At 48.4% G+C, this 27783-nt stretch overlaps 1 protein-coding gene across 6 annotated transcripts in view; it reads right to left on the reverse strand.

Moving 5' to 3' along the window:
* FANCE (FA complementation group E) overlaps nucleotides 1-27783 on the reverse strand; it is a 222615-nt gene that overhangs the window by 137653 nt on the left and 57179 nt on the right. For 4 of the 6 annotated variants that reach the window (XM_063954876.1, XM_063954875.1, XM_063954877.1 and 1 more), the window contains exons 3-5: nucleotides 12216-12681; nucleotides 11249-11299; nucleotides 11106-11168 (exon numbers count right to left, since the gene is read on the reverse strand). In XM_063954876.1, the coding sequence (XP_063810946.1) occupies nucleotides 11106-11168; nucleotides 11249-11299; nucleotides 12216-12681 (580 nt within the window). The remainder of the gene's footprint in view (nucleotides 1-11105; nucleotides 11169-11248; nucleotides 11300-12215; nucleotides 12682-27783) is intronic. The other 2 variants (XM_063954885.1, XM_063954883.1) reach the window with 1 other exon arrangement.

The following is a 27783-nucleotide window of genomic DNA, read 5'->3' on the forward strand; positions in this document are numbered from 1 at the left end:
TGCAAATGTGTTTGAACCCGACCAAGTAGCAGCTCGGCACAGCTGTAATGCCGAGACCCCTCGGGCAGCCGCCCAAGACGAGCCCACCTTCCTAGTGGAATGGGCCTTGACCGATTTTGGTAACGGCAATCCAGCCATCGCATGTGCCTGCTGAATCGTGTTACAGATCCAGCGAGCAATAGTCTGCTTTGAAGCAGGAGCGCCAACCTTGTTGGCTGCATACAGGACAAACAGTGCTTCTGTTTTTCTGACTCTAGCCGTTCTGGCCACGTAAATTTTCTAAGCCCTGACCACATCAAGGGACTCGGAATTCTCCAAGTCTCGTGTACCCACAGGCACCACAATAGGTTGGTTCATATGAAAAGACGACACCACCTTAGGCAAATATTGAGGACGGGTCCGCAATTCCGCTCTATCCATATGGAAAACTAGATAGGGGCTTTTATGAGACAAAGCCGCCAATTCCGACAATCGCCTAGCCGAAGCCAAGGCTAACAACATGACCACTTTCCAAGTGAGATATTTTAACTCCACTGTTTTAAGTGGTTCAAACCAGTGCGACTTAAGGAAACTCAACACCACGTTAAGGTCCCAAGGCGCCACCGGAGGTACAAAAGGATGCTGAATATGCAGCACTACCTTCACAAAAGTCTGTACTTCTGGGAGAGAAGCCAATTCTTTTTGAAAGAAAATGAATAAGGCCGAAATCTGAACCTTAATGGAGCCTAATTTTAGGCCCAAATTCACTCCAGTTTGTAGGAAGTGAAGGAAACGGCCCAGATGGAATTCTTCCTTAGGAGCATTCCTGGCCTAACACCAAGAAACATATTTTCGCCATATACGGTGATAATGTTTAGCGGTCACGTCCTTCCTAGCCTTTATCAGAGTAGGAATGACCTCATCCGGAATGCCCTTTTCCGCTAGGATCCGGCGTTCAACCGCCATGCCGTCAAACGCAGCCGCGGTAAGTCTTGGAACAGACAGGGCCCCTGTTGCAACAGGTCCTGTCTTAGAGGAAGAGGCCACGGATCTTCTGTGAGCATCTCCTGCAGATGCGGATACCTTCGTGTCCAATCTGGAACAATGAGAATTGTCTGTACTCCTCTTTTTCTTATTATTCTCAACACCTTTGGGATGAGAGGAAGAGGAGGAAACACATAGACCGACTGGAACACCCACGGTGTCACTAGGGCGTCCCCAGCTACCGCCTGAGGGTCTGTTGACCTGGAGCAATACCTCTACAGCTTTTTGTTGAGGCGGGACGCCATCATGTCTATCTGGGCAGTCCCTACTGACTTGCAATCTGTGCGAAGACTTCCTGATGAAGTCGCCACTCTCCTGGATGCAGGTCGTGTCTGCTGAGGAAATCTGCTTCCCAGTTTTCCACTCCCGGAATGAACACTGCTGACAGTGCGCTTACATGATTTTCCGCCCAGCGAAGAATCCTGGTGGCTTCCGCCATTGCCATTCTGCTCCTTGTGCCGCACCGGCGGTTTACATGAGCCACTGCAGTGATGTTGTCTGACTGGATCAGAACTGGTAAGTCGCGAAGCAAGATCTCCGCTTGACGAAGGGCGTTGTATATGGCCCTCAGCTCCAGGACGTTGATGTGAAGACAAGTCTCTTGACTTGACCAAAGACCCTGGAAGTTTCTTCCTTGTGTGACTGCTCCCCAACCTCGGAGGCTCGCGTCCGTGGTCACCAGAACCCAGTCCTGAATGCCGAACCTGCGGCCCTCTAGAAGGTGAGCACTCTGCAGCCACCACAGGAGGGATACCCTGGCCCTGGGTGACAGGGTGATCATCTGATGAATCTGTAGATGTGACCCGGACCACTTGTCCAGTAGGTCCCATTGGAAGGTCCTCGCATGAAACCTGCCGAACTGAATGGCCTCGTAAGATGCCACCATCTTTCCCAGGACTCGAGTGCAGTGATGCACTGACACCTGTTTTGGTTTCAATAGGTTCCTGACCAGAATCATGAGTTCTTGAGCCTTTTCCGTTGGAAGATAAACCCTTTTCTGGTCTGTATTCAGAATCATGCCCAAGAAGATCAGACGAGTCGTAGGAACCAGCTGCGACTTCGGGATATTGAGAATCCAGCCGTGTTGCTGTAACACCTTCAGTGAAAGTGACACGCTGTTCAGTAACTGCTCTCGTGATCTCGCTTTTATGAGATCGTCCAAGTACGGGATAATTGTGACACCCTGCTTGCGCAGGAGCACCATCATTTCCGCCATTACCTTGGTGAAAATTCTCGGGCCGTGGAAAGCCCAAACGGCAACATCTGAAATTGGTAATGACAATCCTGTACCGCAAATCTCAGGTATGCCTGATGAGGTGGATATATGGGAACATGAAGGTACGCATCCTTTATGTCCAGAGATACCATAAAATCCCCCCCCCTTCCAGGCTGGCGATGACCGCCCTGAGCGATTCCATCTTGAACTTGAACCTTTTCAAGTATAGGTTCAGGGATTTTAAATTTAAAATGGGTCTTACCGAACCGACCGGTTTCGGGACTACAAACAGGGTTGAGTAATATCCCCTCCCTTGTTGAAGTAGGGGAACCTTGACCACCAACTGTTGAAGATACAATTTGTGAATTGCATTTACCATTATCTCCCTTTCTGGGGAAGAAGTCAGCAGGGCCGATTTGAAAAACCGGCGAGGAGGCACCTCTTCGAATTCCAGCTTGTAACCCTGAGAAACAATTTCTATTGCCCAGGGATCCACCTGTGAGTGAACCCAGATGTGGCTGAAAATTCGAAGACGTGCCCCCACTGGGGCGAACTCCCTTAGCGGAGCCCCAGCGTCATGCGGTGGATTTTGTAGAGGCCGGGGAGGACTTCTGTTCCTGGGAACTAGCTGTGTTGTGCAGCTTTTTCCCTCTGCCCTTACCTCTGGCAAGAAAGAACGCACCTCGTACTCTCTTGTTTCTTGTGACCGAAAGGACTGCATTTGTTAATGTGGTGCTTTCTTAGGCTGTGAGGGAATATAGGGCAAAAATTTTGATTTACCAGCTGTAGCTGTGGAGACCAGGTCCGAGAGACCTTCCCCAAACAATTCCTCACCCTTGTAAGGTAAAACCTCCATATGCCTCTTTGAGTCGGCATCACCTGTCAATTGCCGGGTCCATAGGACTCGTCTAGCAGAAATCGACATAGCGTTGAATCTAGAACCCAGTAGGCCAAGGTCTCTTTGAGCATCTCTCATATATAAGACAGCATCGTTAATATGACCCCAGGTCAATAAAATGGTACCCTTATCCAGGGTAACAATTTCCGTCGATAAGGTACCTATCCACGTTGCTACAGCGCTACAAACTCCAGCCGACACTATTGCCGGTCTGAGTAAGGTACTAGAATGTGTGTAAATGGACTTTAAGGTAGCCTGCTGTTTGCGATCAGCAGGATCCCTGAGGGTAGCCATATCTTGGGATGGCAGCTTTACTCTTTTGGATAAGCTTTTTTCTCCCCTTGGGGAAGATTCTCACCGTATCCTGTCCTTAGTCGGGAAAGGATACACCCTAAGAATCCTTTTGGGAATCTGCAGTTTCTTGTCTGGAGATTCCCAAGCTTTTTCAATAACTCGTTCATGAGATGGGGGAAAGGTTACCTCAGGTTTCTTTACCCTATACATGTGTACCCTCGTGTCAGGGACATCAGGATTTTGGTACTTACCGATAAATCCCTTTCTCCGATTCCACAGGGGCCACTGGAGCGTAGTTACAATGGGGAAATAGTAGGCAGTAATTAGGAGCTGGCACTTTAAAATTCTCACACTGTGGCTAGCTCCTCCCCTACTATCTCCCCTCCAAGCCAGTCTACGTAAAACTGTGCCCGATGAGAGATGGAATAAACAAACCTTAAGGTAGAGGAGGTTAATGACGCCCTGTAAACCAGGATAAACCAAACTAAACCTGGAACAGAACCTGACAAAAACCAGGCTAGCTTGTACTCAACAAGCAGTCATATATTGATCTGCAAACCTTTAAGCAAAAAACAAGGAGGAACAGCGCTGGGCGGGCGTCCAGTGGCCCCTGTGGAATCGGAGAAAGGGATTTATCGGTAAGTACCAAAATCCTGATTTCTCCTTCATCCACTAGGGGCCACTGGAGCGTAGTTACAATGGGGACGTCCCAGAGCTCCCAAAAACGGGTGGGAGAGCGCTGAGAGTCCTGTAAAAACTGCTCGGCCAAACTGTGATGCAGAGGCCGCAAAATTGTCAAACTTGTAGAATTTGACAAAACGAATGTCGGTCCGACCAAGTAGCCGCCCGACAAACCATTTATGGAGACCCCACGGGCAGCCGCCCCCGAAGGTCTTACAACGCGCATAAAGTGCGCTGAAATGGAAAACGGAGGCTTCCTAGCAACCGCCAAGAAGACTGTCTGATGGTCAGATGTATCCAACGTCCCAGCGTATGCTGGGACCCCGGCTATTTAGCACGGGAGCATCGTACAGCACAAAGAAGAAAAACACTTCGTCGAATAGCCGAAGACCTCTGTAGAGAGTCGGTGAGCCCTGACAACATTCATAGAGGACCAAAAAACACTAGTGTCAGATTTATCTGAAAAATGGACATTCCCTCTGGAAGAAACGACCGCCGAGACCGAAGCTCAGCCGGGGGAGTTGCCAATAGAGTACTCCCTGAAAAAGAGGCCGAACTGACGGCCGCTAGGCTAATCTCTTTTGGAAGAAAACCGAAAAAGGCAGATACCTAAAATTCAGGTCAGTGTGGTTTGAAGCGCAGCTGAGCAAGACCTCCCAGAGAAACCAAAGATGACGGCTGAATGGTAACTGAAAAAAGGGGAAAACCCCTTTTATGCTTATTATGTCCCATACAGTTTTCCAAAAGTGGCAAAAGCGAGAAGAGATAACAGACTTCTGAAATCGAGGCCCAGTAGGCCTAACCGAACTAGGGAACTCCTCCCTTCTGAGGTCTCGAGAACAGTCACACGGTTAAACGAGACCAGTGTAAGATTGAACAAAGAAAAAGGACCCTGTTGAAGTAGACAGTCCAGTCGAGGTAGGAGCCAAGGCTCCTCTACTGACAACAGGTGTATCTGTATCTTCAAGTCATGCGTGGTCCAACCAGAGCCACCGAGAGGGCTAGCACACATAATCCCCTCCTGTGTTACCGAACATGAGGTAGAAATCAAAAAGGGAGGCAGGATAGAATAACCAGAAAACTCCCCGGAGCCCTGAGGGCCTCCTCGGCTACTGCCGCCCGAGCTCACGTCCGAGAGTAGTAAAGGGTTAAGAGTCAGTCAGAACGCCCTGAGGTCGATCCGAAATCTCCGCCCACAGCGGACCAGCTGACAAAACTCCGGGGAATGTTTCCTCACCCGGGAGTCTGACCTGGTGGCTTGACCTTTTTGGAAAGAAGATTGTTGTCCCCCGCTCAGAGAGGAATGTTGTCCCCCGCTCAGAGAGGAATGTAGGCGACCACTCATTGCGTCGCAACTTGACAGAAAGAATAGAGTACCTGGTGCCGAGGAAGGAAAAAAAAATCCTCTGACGGACCGTGTTGAGAAACGTCTACGAGGAGCATAAATTGGATCTGTGTTGAACCAGAAGCTCCTGGATCCTCCGGATATTCAGAAGCCACCTAATGTACAGAGTGGGAAAGTAGCAGTAGATTGTCCCATTAGGGAACCAACGTCACCTACTGCCCTTGAAAAAGAGTTATTCTGTGATCTTCCTGAACTCTGTGGGAGCGGAAGAGAGACCGAAAGGAAAGGACTGACAGTGAAAATGAGAATCCTGTAATGCGAATCTGAGAAAAGCCCGTCCAGCGGAAATGAGTAAACAGGCATCTCTGAAGACAAGGGACGCGTAAAACTCCCTTTCTTGTTCAAACTAGCAATCACAGACTGAAAGGATTCTAAGGCCAGAATAGGCCTGGCCGAGCCAACTGGCTTCGGAACGTGAGAAGAAAACAAAGGCCTGAGAACTGTCCCGATTCAAATGATATGTGAAAAACAGGGATCAACACCCTTTGCGGTTAGAAGCATATGGAGCGCCGCCTGCAGTATGACTCTCTTGTCATCGTAAATCGGCCGACCCCTGCCGAGGGACTCCTGAGATGGTTGTACTCCAAAATCTAGTTTGTAACCGCCCAAGCCTTCTCAGTTCTTCCCGCAGGACCACCGACCTGCGCCTACCCTGGGACCCTCCAGGTGGTAGGAAAGTCTGACCTGTAGTGGGTTTATAGGATGACCTAAAATCAGACTGGACCGAGGATGCTGAACCTCTGCTTCAGCCTTTTACCCTGAGATCCCCTGGCGACTGAGATATCGCCCGTGTGGAGTCGAAAGTTTGAAGGGGCACGGAAAAATCTAAAGGAAAGACCGGTAAAGGTCTGTCTTGGAGCTGGGGCAGTATTAGGAGAAAGCAAAGTGGACTTACCTCCCATGGTTCAAGGAATCCTGCAGAAAGATCCTTCCCCTGAACCATCTGCCCCGTAGGATTACATGTTCACCTGTCACTGTCGCAGACCCAGAGGTCGTCGGGTTAAGACAGCCCAAGCGAAAATGCAGGGTCCGAGTCTGCAGACGTGGAGACCTCCAAAGATCATAAAGCAGAATCCTGATTCGGACCTGTACCAAAGTATCAGTTTATCCTGATGCGACTTATCCCGTAACCTAGAGGACAATTGTTCCACAACCTACCTGCTCCGGACAAGATAGAACCGCGCTGCCGTATATGTCTTTGATGGATCCCTGAGCAAGGCTGCCTCAGGAAAACAGCAGCTTGTTGGACCGGCGATACATCGAGGGGTATACCCTAGAGAGGTTCTGATACCATCTCCTGCCGTCTGCGGGGAAAGGATAGGAAAAACAAACATTGTTTGATACCTGATATTGTGTATTCGGGTGTCTGCCGGCCGCCTACCGGAGCCTGCCCAGCTCATCCGAGACTGGACCAGTCGCTGTCATTTCGTCATTGGCGTCGAACCCCGATGGACTTGACGTGTCCGCCTCCTTTACCTGCAGTACCAGACGAACTGCTGTATAATGCACCTGGATATTCTGAGACACTGGTTCAGACTCCACAGAAAACAGACATCATCAGTATTGTAACCTGGAAGGTTAGTTAGCAAGGTTCCTTTAGAAACCTGGAGAGGTGAAATGACGTACAAGGTCTCTGGTTAATAGTGACATTACCTGTATAATCTGAGCTGTTCAAACAGGAGTGTTCTGCAGGTGCGTGGAGGGCTAAGCAGATGGCTCCACCGCATACTTCACACCTAAGAGGGAATTCTTGGACTATCCCAGGTGAGACCAACGAAAGGAGAAAAGGTGGGTTAAATAAACACAGCCCTATGTAAGGTCTGCACTATAATGTGTAGTGACCAACACGATTCAAATAAACTTTCTGGAGCAGCGGAGACCTGAACCAGTAGCGCTGCGCTGTGGGACAGGAGTCTTAGCCCTAGGCTATAGGAGCTCCCCTTAAAGTTTTTCAAACCCTGGTCCCCCTGTACAGATACCCGCTACTAGCATACTGAGCAGCAGCGCTATTTGTCTGATGCCTTACACACATTTCTCAAATTACAAATAGCATTAGTAACTAGTGACACCAAGGAATAATAAAGGGAAGGCAACACCCCGCCCTGTATGTAGTGTACCGCTAATTTAGGTGCACCAGATGTTTCTCGGAGGTTCCGCTGGCTTTTCAAAATGGTGACCAGACTGCGAGAAAAGATGGGGGAAAATGTTATGTGGTAAGGAGGTATTTTGTTATTAGAAAACATTGCGGAAATGGTTTGTTTTATCCTAAGGATGTATGTGGACACATCTGTACAAACTACACACAGCTAGGGCCACGGTGGGAACCAAACCCACGACCTCCAATGCCGCGAGGCAGCAATGCCAACCACCACACCATCCGCACCGCCCCATATACGGTATTGTATGCATATATCTATATACATACCTCCACACATATACATATTCATACATACCTATTTATATATATATATATATATATATATATATATATATATATATATATATATATACACATACATACATATATACACACACCCACAGTGAATCCAACCGTGTATGTGAACCCACTAGGGTAGATAAATACTGTGCCTGTGTAAATACTGTCTATTTGAACCTAATAGTATTTGTAGGGTAAAGCACAGTAGATTTTTAATCAGCAATGAGATGAGCCCCAGCTCCTGTAATAGAGCAGGCTCCATGTATGAAATGCCTGGCAGAGGACTCTCCTGCCGGGAGGAATGGCTGACAAAGTCAGATATTACCAATATGTCAGCAACTCCCTGCACAGAAACACTAAAAACCCCCCTGAAACAGGATTTGTGCCTAGAGGCAGTGAACGCTGCGATCCGCCGCCGGGAGCCCGCTGAGCAAAGCGGGAATAGCCTTCACCCCCACATCCTACCTTTATCCTCCCTGAACAGCCCGGAGAGGGAAGGGAGCTTGCAGCGGCCGGGGAGCGGTATGACAGTGAAGCGGCGGTCCTGTAGCGGCCGGGGGACGGAGAGCGATTAACCCGCCGAACAGAGCGGGAGTTAGCTCCGCCCCCCCCCCGCTTCGGCGCCAAATTCAAACCTGCTCTACAGTAAGCGGGAAGCGCCCTGTATCTCCCCGTCCGCTTGTATGCTGCGGCCGGGGAGCGGACAGTCCATTACACAACACTGACATAAGATAAAGGCGGCAACTATAAAAGGCAACCAGCCTTGTAACTTACATTTCACTGTTCTGTATCCCCCGGCTGCCTTCTGCTGCAGCCGGGTAGTGAAGAGCGCTGAGCCCGTCTACAGAGCGGGCTGAAGCTCCGCCCCCCATATAATGGCGCCAAGTTCAAATTAGTAAGCGCCTTTGATGCACTCCAGCCTTCTATGACTGGAGATACATATGTTGAAAACTGAATCTGTAAAAGCATACATCAGTCTGGAGGGGGGGATGTTTGTACTCACCACTTTAGGCGTACTCTGTTCGACCCCGCGGCCCCGACACGCGCCGCACGCAGCGGTGTCCGGCCGGAATCCTCTGTGATGGAGTGGCCCCGACACGCGCCGCACGCAGCGGTGTCCGGCCACATTTGATACTCACCGCTGCCCTGCTGCCGGAATCTTCTGCTGGATGGAGTGGCCGCGACACGCGCCGCACGCAGCGGTGTCCGCCAACTCAGGAGAGCTCAGTGTCTCCCTCAGCCGGGGCCCATCCCGAGCCGCACGCAGCTGCGATGGGACCCCGCCGGCAGCTCCCGCGGTGCAGACTGGCAGTGGCAGAGCTGCCAGTCTGTGTGTGTAAGTAAGAAAAAATAAAATAATAAAGAAAAAAGAAAAATTCTTCAGCTAAACCCAAGTGAACCAGCTCACATCGGGCACTAACTAAGACTGGCTTGGAGGGGAGATAGTAGGGGAGGAGCTAGCCACAGTGTGAGAATTTTAAAGTGCCAGCTCCCAATTACTGCCTACTATTTCCCCATTGTAACTACGCTCCAGTGGCCCCTAGTGGATGAAGGAGAAAGGGGGTTTCTCTGTGATATGCAAAACATCTTTTATTACAATAATGATATATTGAATACTATTTGCCAATTCTGGCTGTAACTTTGCATCATCGTAGTCGACACTGGAGTCAGAATCCGTGTCGGCGTCAGTGTCTACTATTTTGGATAGTGGGCGCTTTTGAGACCCCGGAGGTCCCTGTGACATAGGGGAAAGGCAGGGTTTGACGCCTGTACATTCCCTAGACTCTGCAATAAATTCACATTAGCACTAAACATTCCACATATCCAATCAGCCAGGTGTCGGTGTTGCCGACGGAGACACCACAGTCATTAACTCCACCTCCTCCCTATGAGAGCCTTTTACCTCAGACATGCCGACACACGCGTACCGACACACCACACACTCAGGGAATCCTCTTATGTGAAGACAGTTCCCCCACAAGGCCCTTTGGAGAGACAGAGTGAGAGTATGCCAGCACACACCCAGCGCTATATGACCCAGGAAAAAAACACACAATATGTTTACCCAGATAGCGCTGTAATCTTTATTTTTGCGCCAAATTATGTGCCCCCCCCCCCCCCCTTCTTTAAAACCCTCTTTCACTGTGGATAAGCAGGGGAGAGTCCGGGGAGCTTCCTCTCAGCGCTGTGCTGTGGAGAAAATGGCGCTGGTGAGTGCTGAGGTAGAATCCCCGCCCTCTCAGCGGCGGGCTTCTGTCCCGCTAAAATATATAAAAAACTGGCGGGGGCTCTTTATATATACAGTGCCTAGCTGTATATATCTACTTTTGCCAGAAAATTAGGTTATATTGCTGCCCAGGGCGCCCCCCCTGCGCCCTGCACCCTTACAGTGACTGCCGTTTGTGTGTGCTGTGTGGGAGCAATGTTGCACAGCTTAACTGCCGTGCGTTACCTCAGTGAAGATCTGAAGTCTTCTGCCGCCTCTGAAGTCTTCTTTCTTCTCATACTCACCCGGCTTCTATCTTCCGGCTCTGTGAGGAGGACGGCGGCGCAGCTCCGGGACGAACTCCAGGGTGAGACCTGTGTTCCGACTCCCTCTGGAGCTAATGGTGTCCAGTAGCCTAAGAAGCAGAGCCTTGAAACTCACAGAAGTAGGCCTGCTTCTCTCTCCTCAGTCCCACGCTGCAGGGAGTCTGTTGCCAGCAGGCTCCCTGAAAATAAAAAAAACTAACAAAATACTTTCTTTCAGGAAACTCAGGAGATGCACCCAGTCTCCTCTGGGCACAGTAGTAAACTAAGGTCTGGAGGAGGGGCATAGAGGGAGGAGCCAGTGCACACCCACACCTAAAGTCTTTCTTAAAGTGCCCATGTCTCCTGCGGAGCCCGTCTATCCCCATGGTCCTTACGGATTCCCCAGCATCCTCTAGGACGTAAGAGAAATATAGAACCACTGTTCTGTATGAAAACATCTCCTACTTATCTATATTTGAAATACTGTTAAATACAATGCACTATGAACATGTGTGCATACGGGAATTATGAAAAAAGAGGTTGACAAGGGGATCAAAGAATGTTATTACAAATCTGCCTATTTAAATATAGTGTGCCCAAAGCGCAGTCATGGGGAGCAAACAAAAACATAAAGACACACCTGCAAGGGGTTACACAAGTCACAGATTGTCTGTAGTTGTAACACAAATCCACGGTCAGGTGACTAGAAAACAAAGACGACAACTATAACACCATTGGTAGACAACAGACTCATCACAACAAAATGAATTCCTCCATTTTCACCTCAGAGTCCATGTCTAGATGAAGGCTTTGTTTTAGCATAGAGATGTGAGCCTGCAAAAAAAGATAAAACAATGTAATGGGAGAAGACAAAACCTACATCACACAGAACCCAGGATAAGACAGAGGATGTTTTAAATAAAGATAATGTAGCAAGCTATATAAAAATAAAACTTCCACTACAACTATGCTGTACACAAGTTAAGGAATGTATATAACTTACTGCAACACTTTAGTACAGTACTATATTTGTTAAGATCATCTAGATAAAACCTGAGATCATTCAGAAACAATGTACTGAGAGAAAGCTATAAGAATTTTCTTAGTACTGAAGGAACACAATGAGAAGGAACACAATGAGAATGTTCTCGTGGACATATGAGTGAGTGCACTGAAAGCTTGCTGAAGACTCAGAAGTGTAATGAGCATGGTTGTGACCTATACTACATGGCTTTTTACTGTATACTTATGAATATTTTACTTCATGCATACATGTAAAACAATGGACACCGAAACTATACACGTAGTAATGTTAAGGGGGGTACACACGGAGAGATCCGTGCTTAATATCTAAGCAATCTGACTAGACTAGATTGATTAGAACTTAAGCACGGATCTGTCGTGTGTATGCCCCTCAGCGATAGTGATGCACGGGGCTATCGCCAGTGCTAGATGGAGAACGCAATGCTCCCCCCCCCCCCCCCCTCGCTCAGCACACATCGCGCTGTGCTGAGCTGGGGGAGAGATGAGTTCTGAGCGGTCTGTGATAGATCGCTCAGCACACATCTCTTTAGTGTGTAACCCCCCTTAACAATTGTGGTGTCTATGCCAGATATCTGTTAATGTGCTGTAGCTTATAGGTAACAGGATGAGTAACTTTTCATGTCAAGATGGAAAATCAGAGTGAATGTCAGATACGTTTCAATCAATTAGGTGATCAATATCCTGTAAAAGTAACCTTGCAATATACCTTGATGGATGCAGGAAGAATCTCCTCTGTGGCGGTTATTTCCTTCATTTCTGCTTCCGGTGACGGACTCAGTGATTGGGCAGTTGTGCTCAATTCTTTGGTACAAACACTTAACTTAGGGCTAGCGACATCTTCTTGAACGGCTTCCCTCTCACTGACTGCTTTGGGAACAGGCTCTTTATACCAGTCTAATTTAGAATGCTCAGCCAGAACCGGGTTTAGGTCTGTGCATAGTATATGCAGTCTCTCTATCACATGAGGGCTCAGGAGAGGGGTCTCAATGCCACAGTTTCTCAGAAACTGTTGTGTAAGGTGGAGTAACCAAGCATCTGAGAAGTAATCCTTCACACTGATGGCCTCTGCCACAAGCTGGATACATGGTGTTGGCAACAAGGGAAACACAAAATTCAGGATGCTGAATAAGTTCCTTTGCAGCTGCAGCGGAAGCAAGGCAAGTCTTGGCTTTCTGAGAATAAAGTACAAGGAGATACAATACATGATCAGGCAGGAACATAGGTACACTAATATATTATTAACTTTTTTTTTATCACATACAAAACTTTAAATGTTTTTACTAAATTTCACAAATTTTAACCGCTAATTCTGTTTCTTGTAAAAATAAATACAATGTGTAGGAGCCCTTAGTACAAAGACAGTTTAAAAATGCCAGACACACACACAGGTTGAGTATCCCATATCCAAATATTCTGAAATACGGAATTTTTTTAGTTAAACTGAGATAGTGAAACCTTTGTTTTCTGATGTTAAAAATATTGTATTAAATAACCTTCAGGCTGTGTGTATAAGGTGTATATGAAACATAAATTAATTGTGTGAATGTACACTTTGTTTAAGCACAAAGTTATTAAAAATATTGGCTAAAATTACCTTCAGGCTGCGTGTATAAAGGTGTATATGAAACATAAATGCATTCTGTGCTTATACTTGGGTCCCATCCCCATGATCTCTCATTAAGGTATGCAATTATTCCAAAATACGGAAAAATCCGATATCCAAAATACCTCTGGTCCCAAGCATTTTGGATAAGGGAAACTCAACCTGTAAAATATATTACCGTATATACTCGAGTATAAGTCGACCCGAATATAAGCCGAGGCACCTAATTTTACCACAAAAACCTGGGAAAACTTATTGACTCGAGTATAAGCCTAGGGTGGGAAATGCAGCTCTAGCCGTACACAGCCCTCAGTGCCAGATATGCCCTCATACTGCCAGATATGCCCCCACAGTGCCAGATATGCCCTCATACTGCCAGATATGCCCCCACAGTGCCAGATATGCCCCTCAGTGCCTGATGTTCCAGATATGCCCTCATGCTGCCAAATATGCCCCACAGTGTCAGATGTGCAAGATATGCCCTCATGCTGCCAGATATGCCCTCATGCTGCTGCCAGATGTGCCCCTCATGCTGCTGCCAGATATGCCCTCATGCTGCTGCCAGATATGCCCCTCATGCTGCTGCCAGATATGCCCCTCATGCTGCTGCCAGATATGCCCCCTCCCCAAGTGCCAAATATGCTCCCCCAGTGATGTTACTTACCCCTCCGTCGATCCCGCGCTGTCTTCTGAAGGAGGGACACGGAGCGCACAGCGCGCGGCTCTCCTGTGTCCCTCCTGCATCTCCAGCGGCCGCGGCAGGTCTATTAAAGGAAGTGCCGGTTCGTGATCAGAGGTCACGAACGGGTACTTCCTTTAATAGACCCGCCGCTGCCGCCGGAGATGCAGGAGGGACACAGGAGAGCCGCGCGCTGTGCGCTCCCTGTCACTGTGCACTGACTCGAGTATAAGCCGAGGTGGCTTTTTCAGCACAAAAAAAAGTGCTGAAAAAGTCGGCTTATACTCGAGTATATATTATATATATATATATATATATATATATTATATATATATATATATATATATATATATATATATATATATATACACACACACACACACATATACATACATACATACACACACACACACACACACACACACACACACACACACAACACTGCACAATGTTTTAGGCAAGTGTGGAAATTATGCTACAAAGTAAGAATGCTTTTAAAATAAGAATTTACTTACCGATAATTCTATTTCTCGGAGTCCGTAGTGGATGCTGGGGTTCCTGAAAGGACCATGGGGAATAGCGGCTCCGCAGGAGACAGGGCACAAAAGTAAAGCTTTCCGATCAGGTGGTGTGCACTGGCTCCTCCCCCTATGACCCTCCTCCAAGCCAGTTAGGTACTGTGCCCGGACGAGCGTACACAATAAGGGAGGAATTTTGAATCCCGGGTAAGACTCATACCAGCCACACCAATCACACCGTACAACTTGTGATCTAAACCCAGTTAACAGTATGATAACAGCGGAGCCTCTGAAAAGATGGCTCACAACAATAATAACCCGATTTTTGTAACTATGTACAAGTATTGCAGATAATCCGCACTTGGGATGGGCGCCCAGCATCCACTACGGACTCCGAGAAATAGAATTATCGGTAAGTAAATTCTTATTTTCTCTATCGTCCTAGTGGATGCTGGGGTTCCTGAAAGGACCATGGGGATTATACCAAAGCTCCCAAACGGGCGGGAGAGTTCGGATGACTCTGCAGCACCGAATGAGAGAACTCCAGGTCCTCCTTAGCCAGGGTATCAAATTTGTAGAATTTAGCAAACGTGTTTGCCCCTGACCAAGTAGCTGCTCGGCAAGGTTGTAAAGCCGAGACCCCTCGGGCAGCCGCCCAAGATGAGCCCACCTTCCTTGTGGAATGGGCATTTACATATTTTGGCTGTGGCAGGCCTGCCACAGAATGTGCAAGCTGAATTGTATTACACATCCAACTAGCAATAGTCTGCTTAGAAGCAAGAGCACCCAGTTTGTTGGGTGCATACAGGATAACAGCAAGTCAGTTTTCCTGACTCCAGCCGTCCTGGAACATATTTTCAGGGCCCTGACAACATCTAGCAACTTGGAGTCCTCCAAGTCCCTAGTAGGTGCAAGGCACCACAATAAGCTGGTTCAGGTGAAACACTGACACCACCTTAGGGAGAGAACTGGGGACGAGTCCGCAGCTCTGCCCTGTCCGAATGGACAAACAGATATGGGCTTTTTTGAGAAAAAAACACCAATTTGACACTCGCCTGGTCCAGGCCAGGGCCAAGAGCATGGTCACTTTTCATGTGAGATGCTTCAAATCCACAGATTTGACTGGTTTTAAACCAATGTGATTTGAGGAATCCCAGAACTACGTTGAGATCCCACAGTGCCACTGGAGGCACAAAAGGGGGTTGTATATGCAATACTCCCTTGACAAACTTCTGGACTTCAGGAACTGAAGCCAATTCTTTCTGGAAGAAAATCGACAGGGCCGAAATTTGAACCTTAATGGACCCCAATTTGAGGCCCATAGACACTCCTGTTTGCAGGAAATGCAGGAAACGACCGAGTTGAAATTTCTTTGTGGGGCCTTCCTGGCCTCACACCACGCAACATATTTTCGCCACATGTGGTGATAATGTTGTGCGGTCACCTCCTTTCTGGCTTTGACCAGGGTAGGAATGACCTCTTCCGGAATGCCTTTTTCCCTTAGGATCCGGCTTTCCACCGCCATGCTGACAAACGCAGCTGCGGTAAGTCTTGGAACAGACATGGTACTTGCTGAAGCAAGTCCCTTCTTAGCGGCAGAGGCCATAAGACCTCTGTAAGCATCTCTTGAAGTTCCGGGTACCAAGTCCTTCTTGGCCAATCCGGAGCCATGAGTATAGTTCTTACTCCTCTACGTCTTATAATTCTCAGCACCTTAGGTATGAGAAGCAGAGGAGGGAACACATACACCGACTGGTACACCCACGGTGTTACCAGAACGTCCACAGCTATTGCCTGAGGGTCTCTTGACCTGGCGCAATACCTGTCCCGTTTTTTGTTCAGACGGGACGCCATCATGTCCACCTTTGGTATTTCCCAACGGTTTACAATCATGTGGAAAAAACTTCCCGATGAAGTTTCCACTCTCCCGGGTGGAGGTCGTGCCTGCTGAGGAAGTCTGCTTCCCAGTTTCCATTCCCGGGATGAAACACTGCTGACAGTGCTATCACATGATTTTCCGCCCAGCGAAAAGTCCTTGCAGTTTTTGCCATTGCCCTCCTGCTTCTTGTGTCGCCCTGTCTGTTTACGTGGGCGACTGCCGTGATGTTTTTCCCACTGGATCAATACCGGCTGACCTTGAAGCAGAGGTCTTGCTAAGCTTAGAGCATTATAAATTTACCCTTAGCTCCAGTATATTAATGTGGAGAAAAGTCTCCAGACTTGATCACACTCCCTGGAAATTTTTTCCTTGTGTGACTGCTCCCCAGCCTCTCGGGCTGGGCTCCGTGGTCACCAGCATCCAATCCTGAATGCCGAATCTGCGGCCCTCTAGAAGATGAGCACTCTATAACCACCACAGGAGAGACACCCTTGTCCTTGGATATAGGGTTATCCGCTGATGCATCTGAAGATGCGATCCGGACCATTTGTCCAGCAGATCCCACTGAAAAGTTCTTGCGTGAAATCTGCCGAATGGAATTGCTTCGTAGGAAGCCACCATTTTTACCAGGACCCTTGTGCAATGATGCACTGTTTTTAGGAGGTTCCTGACTAGCTCGGATAACTCCCTGGCTTTCTCTTCCGGGAGAAACACCTTTTTCTGGACTGTGTCCAGAATCATCCCTAGGCACAGCAGACGTGTCGTCGGGATCAGCTGCGATTTTGGAATATTTAGAATCCACCCGTGCTGTTGTAGCAGTATCCGAGATAGTGCTACTCCGACCTCCAACTGTTCCCTGGACTATGCCCTTATCAGGAGATCGTCCAAGTAAGGGATAATTAAGACGCCTTTTCTTCGAAGAAGAATCATCATTTCGGCCATTACCTTGGTAAAGACCCGGGGTGCCGTGGACAATCCAAACGGCAGCGTCTGAAACTGATAGTGACAGTTCTGCACCACGAACCTGAGGTACCCTTAGTGAGAAGGGCAAATTTGGGACATAGAGGTAAGCATCCCTGATGTCCCGGGACACTATATAGTCCCCTTCTTCCTGGTTCGTTATCACTGCTCTGAGTGACTCCATCTTGATTTGAACCTTTGTAAGTGTTCAAAAAAATTTTTAGAATAAGTCTCACCTAGCCTTCTGGCTTCAGTACCACAATATAGTGTGGAATAATACCCCTTTTCTTGTAGTAGGAGGGGTAATTTAATTATCACCTGCTGGGAATACAGCTTGTGAATTTTTTCCCATACTGCCTCCTTGTCGGAGGGAGACCTTGGTAAAACAGACTTCAGGAGCCTGCGAAGGGGAAACGTCTCGACATTCCAATCTGTACCCCTGGGATACTACTTGTAGGATCCAGGGGTCCTGTACGGTCTCAGCGCCATGCTGAGAACTTGTCAGAAGCGGTGGAACGCTTCTGTTCCTGGGAATGGGCTGCCTGCTGCAGTCTTCTTCTCTTTCCTCTATCCCTGGGCAGATATGATCTTATAGGGACGAAAGGACTGAGGCTGAAAAGACGGTGTCTTTTTCTGCAGAGATGTGACTTAGGGTAAAAACGGCGGATTTTCCAGCAGTTGCCGTGGCCACCAGGTCCGATGGACCGACCCCAAATAACTCCTCTTCCTTTATACGGCAATACACCTTTGTGCCGTTTGGAATCTGCATCACCTGACCACTGTCGTGTCCATAACATCTTCTGGCAGATATGGACATTGCATTTACTCTTGATGCCAGAGTGCAAATATCCCTCTGTGCATCTCGCATATATAGAAATGCATCCTTTAAATGCTCTATAGTCAATAAAATACTGTCCCTGTCAAGGGTATCAATATTTTTAGTCAGGGAATCCGACCAAGCCACCCCAGCTCTGCACATCCAGGCTGAGGCGATCGCTGGTCGCAGTATAACACCAGTATGTGTGTATATACTTTTTATGATATTTTCCAGCCTCCTGTCAGCTGGTCCTTGAGGACGGCCCTATCTATAGACGGTACCGCCACTTGTTTTGATAAGCGTGTGAGCGCCTTATCCACCCTAAGGGGTGTTTCCCAACGCGCCCTAACTTCTGGCGGGAAAGGGTATACCGCCCATAATTTTCTATCGGGGGGAACCCACGCATCATCACACACTTTATTTAATTTATCTGATTCAGGAAAAACTACGGTAGTTTTTTCACATCCCACATAATACCCTCTTTTGTGGTACTTGTAGTATCAGAAATATGTAACACCTCCTTCATTGCCTTTAACGTGTGGCCCTAATAAGGAATACGTTTGTTTATTCACCGTCGACACTGGATTCAGTGTCCCTGTCTGTGTCTGTGTCGACCGACTAAAGTAAACGGGCGTTTTAAAACCCCTGACGGTGTTTTTGAGACGTCTGGACCGGTACTAATTGTTTGTCGGCCGTCTCATGTCGTCAACCGACCTTGCAGCGTGTTGACATTATCACGTAATTCCTAAATAAGCCATCCATTCCGGTGTCGACTCCCTAGAGAGTGACATCACCATTACAGGCAATTGCTCCGCCTCCTCACCAACATCGTCCTCATACATGTCGACACACACGTACCGACACACAGCACACACACAGGGAATGCTCTGATAGAGGACAGGACCCACTAGCCCTTTGGAGAGACAGAGGGAGAGTTTACCAGCACACACCAAAAACGCTATAATTATATAGGGACAACCTTATATAAGTGTTTTCCCTTATAGCATCTTTTTTATATATTTCTAATGCCAAATTAGTGCCCCCCCTCTCTGTTTTAACCCTGTTTCTGTAGTGCAGTGCAGGGGAGAGCCTGGGAGCCTTCCCTCCAGCCTTTCTGTGAGGGAAAATGGCGCTGTGTGCTGAGGAGATAGGCCCCGCCCCTTTTTCGGCGGCCTCGTCTCCCGCTCTTAACGGATTCTGGCAGGGGTTAAATATCTCCATATAGCCTCCGGAGGCTATATGTGAGGTATTTTTTTCCAAAATAGGTATTCATTTGCCTCCCAGGGCGCCCCCCTCCCAGCGCCCTGCACCCTCAGTGACTGCCGTGTGAAGTGTGCTGAGAGGAAAATGGCGCACAGCTGCAGTGCTGTGCGCTACCTTTAGAAGACTGAGGAGTCTTCTGCCGCCGATTCTGGACCTCTTCTTACTTCAGCATCTGCAAGGGGGCCGGCGGCAAGGCTCCGGTGACCATCCAGGCTGTACCTGTGATCGTCCCTCTGGAGCTGATGTCCAGTAGCCAAGAAGCCAATCCATCCTGCACGCAGGTGAGTTCACTTCTTCTCCCCTAAGTCCCTCGTTGCAGTGATCCTGTTGCCAGCAGGACTCACTGTAAAATAAAAAACCTAAGCTAAACTTTTCTAAGCAGCTCTTTAGGAGAGCCACCTAGATTGCACCCTTCTCGGCCGGGCACAAAAATCTAACTGGCTTGGAGGAGGGTCATAGGGGGAGGAGCCAGTGCACACCACCTGATCGGAAAGCTTTACTTTTGTGCCCTGTCTCCTGCGGAGCCGCTATTCCCCATGGTCCTTTCAGGAACCCCAGCATCCACTAGGACGATAGAGAAAATAGGATGTGCTAAAAGCTTATTTTTATCAATTAACAAAATGCAAAGTGAATGAACAGAAGATATATCTAAACCAAATCAATATTTGGTGTCACCAGCATAAATTTTTCTAGGTACACTTACACGGTTTTTGAAGGAACTCGGCAGGGAGGTTATTCGAAACATCTTGGTTTATTAATACACACAACAACAGTATAGACGTACACAGAGATATACAGGGTGTTCGGAACTCACTGTGCACTTATGTATATTTATTAACACACGTTTCAATATATAATACATGATGTAAACACGAATGATAACTATAAACAATGTTGAAAATTACCACCGTTAGCATCAAGACAGGCTTGGATCCTTTTTATTTCTCTAGCAACCATAAGGAATATTGGTGCACTTTACATTTCTTCAACTGGGTGTGCCGACTCCTCCCCTCTATGCCCACTCCCACAAGCAGTTTAGAAAAAAGTGCCCTCAGGAGAGGATGCACATCTCTGCTGCTTCAGAGAGTTTTATTAAGTTGTTTTTTTTTTTAAACTTTATTTTTTTCGGTATGCTGTTTGGGCAACAGCATACCTGCACCGTGGGAGTTAGGGGGTCAGGGGACGGTCACCGGCCTCTATAAGGTGTCAGAGCCGCTTCCCCGCTGCAGGACCACTGTCCTGAGAGGTTGTTATACAGCTGGGCACTGCGCCTTAGCAGTCACAATCGCAGCACATTACACACGCCTAACATTGCCTGAAGGTGACAACAGTGGTGAGTACAAACCGGGGGCCCCGCTAGGGGGTTCCCCCGGTTCTTGGTGCGGCATACGGGACCCTCCTGGGAAGGGGACCCACTATAGCCCCCGTGTACACTGGTAGCAGTAGTAGTGAAAATTAACACTTGGTGTGATGTTTTACACTTATATGGAGACTTTGCCAGTATAAATATCACTGAAGCTCTTGTGCCATTAAAGGGGGCTGAGCTGCCTCAGAGCGGGACCAGCGGCATTTTGGCACCTTCCTCTGCTTACAGCTGCAGCAGCAGGCACACACAGCTCCTCCAGACACTCAGAATACGCTGGAAAACTGTTACAGGAAAGGGTGAGAGCTGTGTCCTAAAAGGGACTAATACTCCATTGTTGCACTGTGAAATAACAGCTTGCAGCCTCACTGGGGCTGTTTAGCTGGGGTGTGCTGTTCCCTTCTCTCTGTCTCCCTCTCACATACAGTAAGGGCAGGCTTGCTATTGTATTACTTGTCTGTGTGTATGTGTATACAAGTCTTGTTTACTGTGAACATGGTAAAACACCAATTATGTAGTGTATGTCACACCAGATTCTCTCCCTCTACATCTGGTTCCATATCATGTGAACAGTGCAGCCAGTCCTCAACTCAGTGAGGGGGCCGGGGGGAGGCGGGTTTTAAGAGCCTTCCTGGCTAGGTGCCATAAAATCCATGATGTCATATATGTCGTCTCAGCTCACTGCTAATACTCAGAAAACTGAACAACTTCAGCAGGCTGTTGCAGACCTAGCTACAAGGGCAGATGTTCCTAACACATTCAGGACACTGCACGTATCCTGTGCGGCTCTCAAGGAGACAGGCAATATTAATCCTAGGACCACTGCTATGGCAGTGTAGGCGCGCAGAGCTCTGTGGTTGTGTCAGTGGATAGCGGACGCAGAGTCCAAGCGCAGTGTAGAGTCTCTCCCTTTTTCAGGGGATTGGCTCTTCAGGGTGGAATTGGATACATGGATTTCTAAAGTAACTGAGGGAAAATCCACGTTTCTCCCATCTGGTGCCCCGCCGGCTTGACGTTCCTACCCGGGGCCATCTACCCCATCCTTTCCGTCTAACAGATTTAGCTCTAGGGCCATAGGTGCCTCCAATGCAACTAGAGGCACCAGAGGTAAGAAGAAAACCAGCAATCGCAGGTTCTTAGGAGAACATCAGTTCAGCTTCCACTAACGCCTCAGCATGACAGTGCCCACCCAACCCGAGGGACCTCGAGGTGGGAGCTCGGCTGCATCACTTCAGCCGCATCTGTGAAAGTTCCTGCCAGGATACCTGGGTACAGGACCTCCTTTCTCAGGGTTACAAGCTGGAGTTCGACGGCGCTCCTCCCCAACGATTTTTCAAATCAAGCTTGCCAGCTTTGGAGGATACACGTGTTACGCTGCAACAGGCCATCCTAAAATTGGTCCAGTCCCAAGTCATTGTTCCAGTAACACTGCAACAACAGGGAAAGGGTTACTACTCCAACCTGTTCGTGGTACCATAACTGGACGGTTCAGTAAGGCCTATTTTGAGTCTAAAATCCTTGAACCCTTACCTTAAGGTTTTCAAGTTCAAGATGGAATCCTTGCAAGCAGCGATTGCCGGCCTGGAAGAACGGGAGTTCATGGTCTCCCTGGATATATAAGGACGTCTTTCTCCATATCCCGATTTGGCCACCTCACCAGGCTTACCTGAGATCTGACCTGCTGAACGATCACTACCAGTTCCAGGCGCTACCCTTCGGCCTGTCCACAGCTCTGAGGGTGTTTATGAAGGTGATGATGGAGATGGTGTTCCAACTCCGGGTCCAGGGGGTCAATATTGTCCCTTATCTGAACGATCTCTTGATAAAAGCGAGATCCAGGGAGCTTTTATTGCTCCATATAGACCGCACTATCCAACTTGTCACACCACGGGTGGATCCTCAATTTACAGAAGTCCCACCTGGAGCCAACTCAGCGGCTCCTCTTCCTGGGGATGTTGCTGGATACTGTGGCCCAGAATGTGTTCCTCCCAGAGGACAAAGCGAGAACACTTCAGGAGATGGTCAGAATGGTTCTCCGGCCTACTCGAATATCCATCCATCTTTGCATAAGATTGTTGGGGAAAATGGTAGCCTCATACGAGGCGATCCAGTATGGAAGGTTCCATGCCAGAACATTTCAGTTGGATCTCCTGAGCAAGTGGCCCGGTTCACATCTTCAGATGCACCGGATAATACAGCTGTCACCTCAGGTCAGGATTTCTCTCCTGTGGTGGCTGCAGTCTTCCAACCTACTGGAAGGTTGAAGTTTCGGGATTCAGGATTGGATCCTCCTCACGACGGATGCGAGTCTGGGAGGATGGGGAACGGTCACCCAGGCTGCTCAGATCCAGGGCAGGTGGTCAGCCCACGAAGCCCTACTTCCGATCAACATTCTGGAACTTTGGGCGATCTACATTGCTCTGATTCAGGCCTCTCCTCTACTCAAGGATCATGCGATCCAAGTTCTGTCGGACAGGGCCTGCATGCGAGAAGTGTCATAGATACTCCCCTGGGCAGAAAGAAATGCAAGAGCAATGTCCGCGATCTTCATTCTGGGAGTAGACAACTAGGAAGCGGACTTCCCGAGTCATCACGATCTCCACCCGGGAGAGTGGGGGCTCCATCATCAGGTGTTTCAGCAGATCATCGATGGTAGGGCTGCCAAAAAATAGACATGATGGCTGCACGACTCAACAAGAAGCTTCGTTGGTATTGCTCACGAACCAGGGACCCTCAGGAGGGGGTAGTAGATGCACTGACGTCGCCTGGGCCTTAACGGCTGGTCTACCTGTTTCCCCCATGATTCCATTGCTCCCAAGGGTGCTAAAGCGAATCAGGAATCAAAGGGTCCAAGCAATTTGATTGCTCCGGATTGGCCTTGGTGGGCGTGGTATGCGGATCTTCTGTACATGTCCACCGAAGACCCTTGGTCTCTGCCAATGAGAAGAGATCTTCTTCAACAAGGACTGTTCGTCTACCCGGACTTACGGCGACTTCATGGAGGTTGAGCAGAACATCCTAGCTCACAAAGGCCTTTCCAAAAAGGTTATTGCTACCATGGTTCAGGCCAGGAAATCACATCAAAACACTATCATTATATCTATAAAAGATATGTCTCTTGGTGCGAGGAACGCATGTATCCGCCTTCGGAGTTCCGCTAGGGACGTTTCCTACGTTTCCTGCAGGCTGGTGTGGATAAGGGCTCCATTAAGGTCCAGATTTCAGCTCTCTCAATTTTCTTCCAGAAGAAATTGGCAGTGGTGCCAGAAGTTCAGACCTTCTTGCAAGGGGTACTTCACATACAACCTCCCTTTGTGTCGCGCCCGGCACCCTGGGATTTGAATGTAGTGTTAGAATTTCTACAGTCCTCCTGGTTTAAACCTCTGACGACGGTAGAAGACAAGTACCTCACGTGGAAGACGGTGATGTTATTGGCTCTGGCTTCTGCTAAGCGTGTTTCAGAATTGGGGACCCTATCGTGTAAAAGTCCCTACTTGGTCTTTTACGAGGACAGAGCGGAGCTCAGGACTAGACAGCAGTTCTTGACAAAGGTCGTCTCTGCGTTCCAGTTGAATCAACCTATTGTAGTTCCGTCAAGTTCTGGCACTTCTGCTCCTCCAGAGGCATTGGATGCTGTGCGAGCCTTGAAAATCTGTATCAAGAGGACGGCTCAGATCAGAATGACGGATTCCTGTTTGTGCAATATGATGCGCAGAAAAAGGGTTGCCCTGCTTCTAAGCAGTCCATTGCTTGTTGGCTTAGGCTTACTATCCAACAGACCTATGTGTCGGCAGCCTTACCTGTTCCACAGTCTCTGAAGGCCCACTCTACTAGATCAGTGGGGTCTTCCTGGGCGTCTGCCCGTGAAGTCTCGGCCTTGCAACTATGCTGAGCTGCTACCTGGTCGGGGAAGAACACTTTTGTGAAGTTCTACAGGTTTGATACCCTGGCCAAAGAGGATACCCAGTTTGGGCAGGCGGTGCTGCAGACATCTCCGCACATTCCTGCCCGTACTAATTCCCCAGTATCCCTTATGGATACTAGAGAACATTGGATTTTAATTACCTACCAGTAAATCCTTTTCTCGTAGTCCATAAGGGATATTGTGCACCCGCCTCAGTGCGTTGACTTTTCTGCAGGTTCTCTCTTATATGGTTACCTGTTCAGCTGTTGCAGTTTGGTTACCAGCCGTTGCTGGTCATTTTAGGTTATTGGTGTCCTGGTGTGTGACTCCCACCACTCGTTGTTATGTTCCTACTCTCAAGTATGTCCTCTCTCCTTCGGGCACTATTTTACCTATAACCGCCTGTGGGAGGGGGCATAGAGGGGAGGAGCCAGCACACCCAGTTGAAGAAATTTCAAATGCACCAGCGCCTTTGAACCCTGTCGATACCCCATTGTACTAATTCCCCAATATCCCTTATGGACTACGAGAAAAGGATTTACCAGTAGGTAATTAAAATCCTATTTTTGTTTCTAAACACCTCTATATACATAAGTGCACAGTGACTTTCCGAACAAAATATGAGGTCTTTTCATAAAGCAGTTTAAACAGTGGAGAAGTGAAGCAGTGGAGAAGATGCCCTTGGCAACCAATCAGCTGCTCCGTATAATTTTATAATATGCAAATTAGAATGGTTACCTCAATGCTGATTGGTTGCCATGGGCAACTTCTCCACAGCTTCACTTCTCCACTGCTTTACGAAAAGTGCAGTGACTTTCCGAACACACTGTACATGCTTTCACTGTACAAATTATCCTATATATGAATAGAGTATTGTTCAAAGAAAAAATAAGATTTTAAACCTACCGGTAAATCTTTTTCTCGTAGTCCGTAGAGGATGCTGGGGACTCCGTAAGGACCATGGGGATAGACAGGCTCCGCAGGAAACATGGGCACTTTAAGAAAGACTTTAGGTCTGGGTGTGCACTGGCTCCTCCCTCTATGCACCTCCTCCAGACCTCAGTTAGAGAAACTGTGCCCAGAGGAGATGGACAGTACGAGGAAAGGATTTTTGTTAATCCAAGGGCAAGAGTCATACCAGCTACACCAATCACACCGTATAACTTGTGTATCAAGTAAACAGTTAACAGTATGAAAAAATAACGTAGCATCAGTCCAACCTGATGGAACTATAACATAACCCTTATGTAAGCAAAACTATATACAAGTCTTGCAGAAGTAGTCCGCACTTGGGACGGGCGCCCAGCATCCTCTACGGACTACGAGAAAAAGATTTACCGGTAGGTTTAAAATCTTATTTTCTCTAACGTCCTAGAGGATGCTGGGGACTCCGTAAGGACCATGGGGATTATACCAAAGCTCCCAAACGGGCGGGAGAGTGCGGATGACTCTGCAGCACCGATTGAGCAAACTTTAGGTCCTCCTCAGCCAGGGTATCAAACTTATAGAATTTTGCAAAGGTGTTTGAACCCGACCAAGTAGCAGCTCGGCACAGTTGTAGTGCCGAGACCCCTCGGCCAGCTGCCCAAGACGAGCCCACCTTCCTAGTGGAATGGGCCTTGACTGATTTTGGTAACGGCAATCCAGCCGTAGAATGCGCCTGCTGGATGGTATTACAGATCCAGCGAGCAATAGTCTACTTCGAAGCAGGGGCGCCAACCTTGTTGGCTGCATATAGGACAAACAGTGCTTCCGTTTTCCTGACTCTAGCTGTTCTGGCCACATACATTTTCAAAGCCCTGACTACATCAAGGGACTCAGAATCCTCCAAATCTTATGTAGCCACAGGCACCACAATAGGTTGGTTCATATGAAAAGATGACACCACCTTAGGCAAGAATTGAGGACGGGTCCGCAATTCCGCCCTATCCATATGGAAGCCAAGGCTAATAACATGACCACCTTCCAAGTGAGATATTTTAACTCCACCGTTTGAAGTGGTTCAAACCAGTGCGACTTAAGGAAACTCAACACCACGTTAAGGTCCCAAGGCGCCACCGGAGGTATAAAAGGAGGCTGAATATGCAGCACTCCCTTTACAAAAGTTTGTACTTCTGGGAGAGAAGCCAATTCTTTTTGAAAGAAAATGGATAAGGCCGAAATCTGAACCTTAATGGATCCTAACTTTAGGCCCAAATTCACTCCAGTCTGTAGGAAGTGCAGGAAACGGCCCAGGTGGAACTCTTCCGTAGGAGCATTCCTGGCCTCACACCAAGAAACATATTTTCGCCATATACGGTGATAATGTTTAGCTGTCACGTCCTTCCTAGCCTTTATCAGAGTAGGAATGACCTCATCCGGAATTCCTTCTTCCGCTAGGATCCAGCGTTCAACCGCCATGCCGTCAAACGCAGGCCGCGGTAAGTCTTGGAACAGACATGGCCCCTGTTGTAACAGGTCCTGTCGTAGAGGAAGAGGCAACGGATCTTCTGTGAGCATTTCCAGCAGATCCGGATACCAGGTCCTTCTTGGCCAATCTGGAACAATGAGAATTGTTCTCACTCATCTTTTTCTTATTATTCTCAATACCTTGGGTATGAGAGGAAGAGGAGGAAACACATAAACCAACTGGAACACCGATGGTGTCACTAGGGCGTCTACTGCTACTGCCTGAGGATCTTTTGATCTGGCGCAATACCTCTGTAGCTTTTTGTTGAGACGGGATGCCATCATGTCTATCTGGGGCAGTCCCCACTGACTTGCAATCTGTGTGAAGACTTCCCGATGAAGTCCCCACTCCCCTGGATGCAGGTCGTGTCTGCTGAGGAAGTCTGCTTCCCAGTTGTCCACTCCCGGAATGAACACAGCTGACAGTGCGCTTACATGATTTTCCGCCCAGCGAAGAATCTTGGTGGCTTCCGCCATTGCCACCCTGCTCCAGTGCCGCCTTGGCGGTTTACATGAGCCACTGCGGTGATGTTGTCTGACTGGATCAGAACTGGTTGGTCGCGAAGTAAGTTCTCCGCCTGACGTAGGGCGTTGTATATGGCCCTCAGTTCCAGGATGTTGATGTGAAGACAAGTCTCTTGACTTGTCCAGAGTCCTTGGAAGTTTCTTCCCCTTGTGACTGCTCCCCACCCTCGGAGGCTCGCGTCCGTGGTCACCAGGATCCAATCCTGAATGCCGAACCTGCGTCCTTCCAAAAGGTGAGCACTCTGCAGCCACCACAGGAGAGATACCCTTGCCCTGGGGGACGGTGATCCGCTGATGAATTTGTAGATGTGATCC

Source organism: Pseudophryne corroboree, chromosome 2 (assembly GCF_028390025.1).
Source record: "Pseudophryne corroboree isolate aPseCor3 chromosome 2, aPseCor3.hap2, whole genome shotgun sequence".
NCBI lineage: Eukaryota > Metazoa > Chordata > Amphibia > Anura > Myobatrachidae > Pseudophryne > Pseudophryne corroboree.